A 2156-nucleotide genomic window follows, 5' to 3' on the forward strand; every position below is an offset into this window, starting at 1 on the left:
TTATGAAAATACCCCAAATCTCAAGAAAATCACAAACAAACCATATACTATCGTAATCATGTGTTTATTATTTGGATATTTCGTGGGTACAGAGGTTGCTCTGTGTTGTTGTGGTCAGAAATCAACACGGCAGAGTGAAGGAAGCGCGTGACAGGATGAGACGGGGCGGGATATGATGCGCAGTTATGAGTGACAGGCGACGGACCAATCAGAGTTTGTCTGAGTCACAGCGCGAACACGGAAGAGTAAACACACAGAGACAGCCCAGGGAGCGGCTAATTATCATCAGATCGCCTAAATCAGTGGAAAATGAATAGAAATGATGATTCTGTCTGAAGAAATATGAGTAAATATATCTATATATCTCCATGTATATGCATCTTTGGACTATAAGCCCTTATTAACGCTTTTCAGTGAATCTATGTGAACACAAATAAACCGCTGCTGACGTGACTGAATATGAATGTGTGGTGAATTTCTATTCTAAAAATGACTCATACAGATTTATTATTTTGCACTCCTGACATAAATTACTAAATTACTGTCACTGCAACAATGTTTTATCAAAACAATGGTCAAATATCGAAACTAGAGTTTTTAATCTTTCTTCTGCACAGTTTGTCCAGATCAAGTAAGAGTGTGATGTTTAACGTGCTGTTAAAGTGAAACAACAATAATCTGGGGCCGTCGCCGATCTTTGACCGCTAAGGGGTTAAATAATATAATAAATAAAAAGAAAACCGACAGAGTAGAAAAAGAATAGAGCAAGCTAGTGTTAGAGGTATTTTCTGCTATGGTTAATTGTATAATAAATGAAAATAAAACAGATTAGAAAGCAAGTTAGTTTAGTTTTTAAAGTTTTAGTTACTAGTTTAGTTAGTTTTTAGTTTATTTATTTTTATATTTCAGTATTTTAGCATTGGTTTTACACTACAATGTCACGCAGCTAAACTGTTCAACCAATTCAAATGGCCAATTTCCCACATTCTCTTTTTCCTAGAAACCAAGCACTGTGCAACGAAAAATATGTGAATCTGTTCATCTGTTGATCATATCACATGATCAGATTAAACCATATGGATTACTGTTACAATGCCTTTACAAACTTTTTGAAGCACCAAAGTTGTGCTTAAATGGAATTTGAATGGAGGGACAGAGCTCTCTCAGGTTTCATTTAAACACCATCATATGTTTTGAAGACAAACAGAAGTCTTATGCTGTCAGTTTTGGGTGAACTATTGCTTTAAAGATGAATGAGCTAAAAGCAACCACCGTAAGAAACACTGAGACACTGGCGTGAGGACGGGCGATGCTGTACCTGTAGGGTGCGGAGCAGCAGCTGGTACCACTCCAGACAGTGTCTCAGGACGCCAGCTCTCTCCACGGCGAGGCAGTGTTTGACGGCGTCCTCGAGCCGGCCCTCGGCGCTGTAGAGCTGCACCAGCTTCTGGTTGATGTAGGTGTCTGCGGGCCGCAGCTTGAGCTCCGACTGCAGCAGCTCGTACAGCTGGTTTGAGCCGCTCTGAGCGCTCAGAAGCTTCTCCTGTGGCAGAGAGGACGCGTGAGACGCAGCACAGCAGACGTCTGCAGCTCTTTAACTCACACTCACCCTCAGATTGAAGACAGCCGGGTGTCCCGGCAGAAGCCTGGCCGCTTTCTCCACCCAGAACTCGGCTCGGCTGTCGTGCTCGGGTTTACTGCACAGCAGCTCGGCCACCTTCAGGACCAGATCGTGCTGAGCCGGATTCAGATCCACCGAGCGCTAAGAGTCCAACAAACACAGTCATTACATAAAGTACACACCTCTCACTCAGACTGCAGCGCCGCACTGGAAGGTGAACGATACATTTGACAACAGGGTACAACAACACTGAAAACAGAGGAAGCGATGGAAACTGGAAAGGAAAATACAGATAAACGCTAGGGTTGGGCGATATCTACCAAACTGGCATCAGACGAAGTCTGCAGTGAAACATCGCGACGGATGATGACATCGGGGGGGTGGGGGTTAGGGATGTGCCCGAAGCGTGAATCCGTATTCGGAAAGGCAACGAAAACGAACGCGTTGTAGAGAGCCACTAAAGGGACATGGTTATGCCACTTGCTAGCGTAGCCTGTTACATAACAGACAGTAGCAAAAAAAAAAAAGATTTTTC

At 43.5% G+C, this 2156-nt stretch overlaps 1 protein-coding gene across 1 annotated transcript in view; it reads right to left on the reverse strand.

The window, feature by feature from the left end:
• LOC107670647 (E3 SUMO-protein ligase RanBP2-like) overlaps positions 1-2156 on the reverse strand; it is a 71455-nt gene that overhangs the window by 61235 nt on the left and 8064 nt on the right. The window contains exons 4-5 of the mRNA XM_016463325.1: positions 1610-1762; positions 1319-1543 (exon numbers count right to left, since the gene is read on the reverse strand). Coding sequence (XP_016318811.1) covers positions 1319-1543; positions 1610-1762 — 378 coding nt within the window. The remainder of the gene's footprint in view (positions 1-1318; positions 1544-1609; positions 1763-2156) is intronic.

The sequence above is a fragment of the Sinocyclocheilus anshuiensis genome, unplaced genomic scaffold (assembly GCF_001515605.1).
Source record: "Sinocyclocheilus anshuiensis isolate Anshui unplaced genomic scaffold, SAMN03320099.WGS_v1.1 scaffold1282, whole genome shotgun sequence".
NCBI lineage: Eukaryota > Metazoa > Chordata > Actinopteri > Cypriniformes > Cyprinidae > Sinocyclocheilus > Sinocyclocheilus anshuiensis.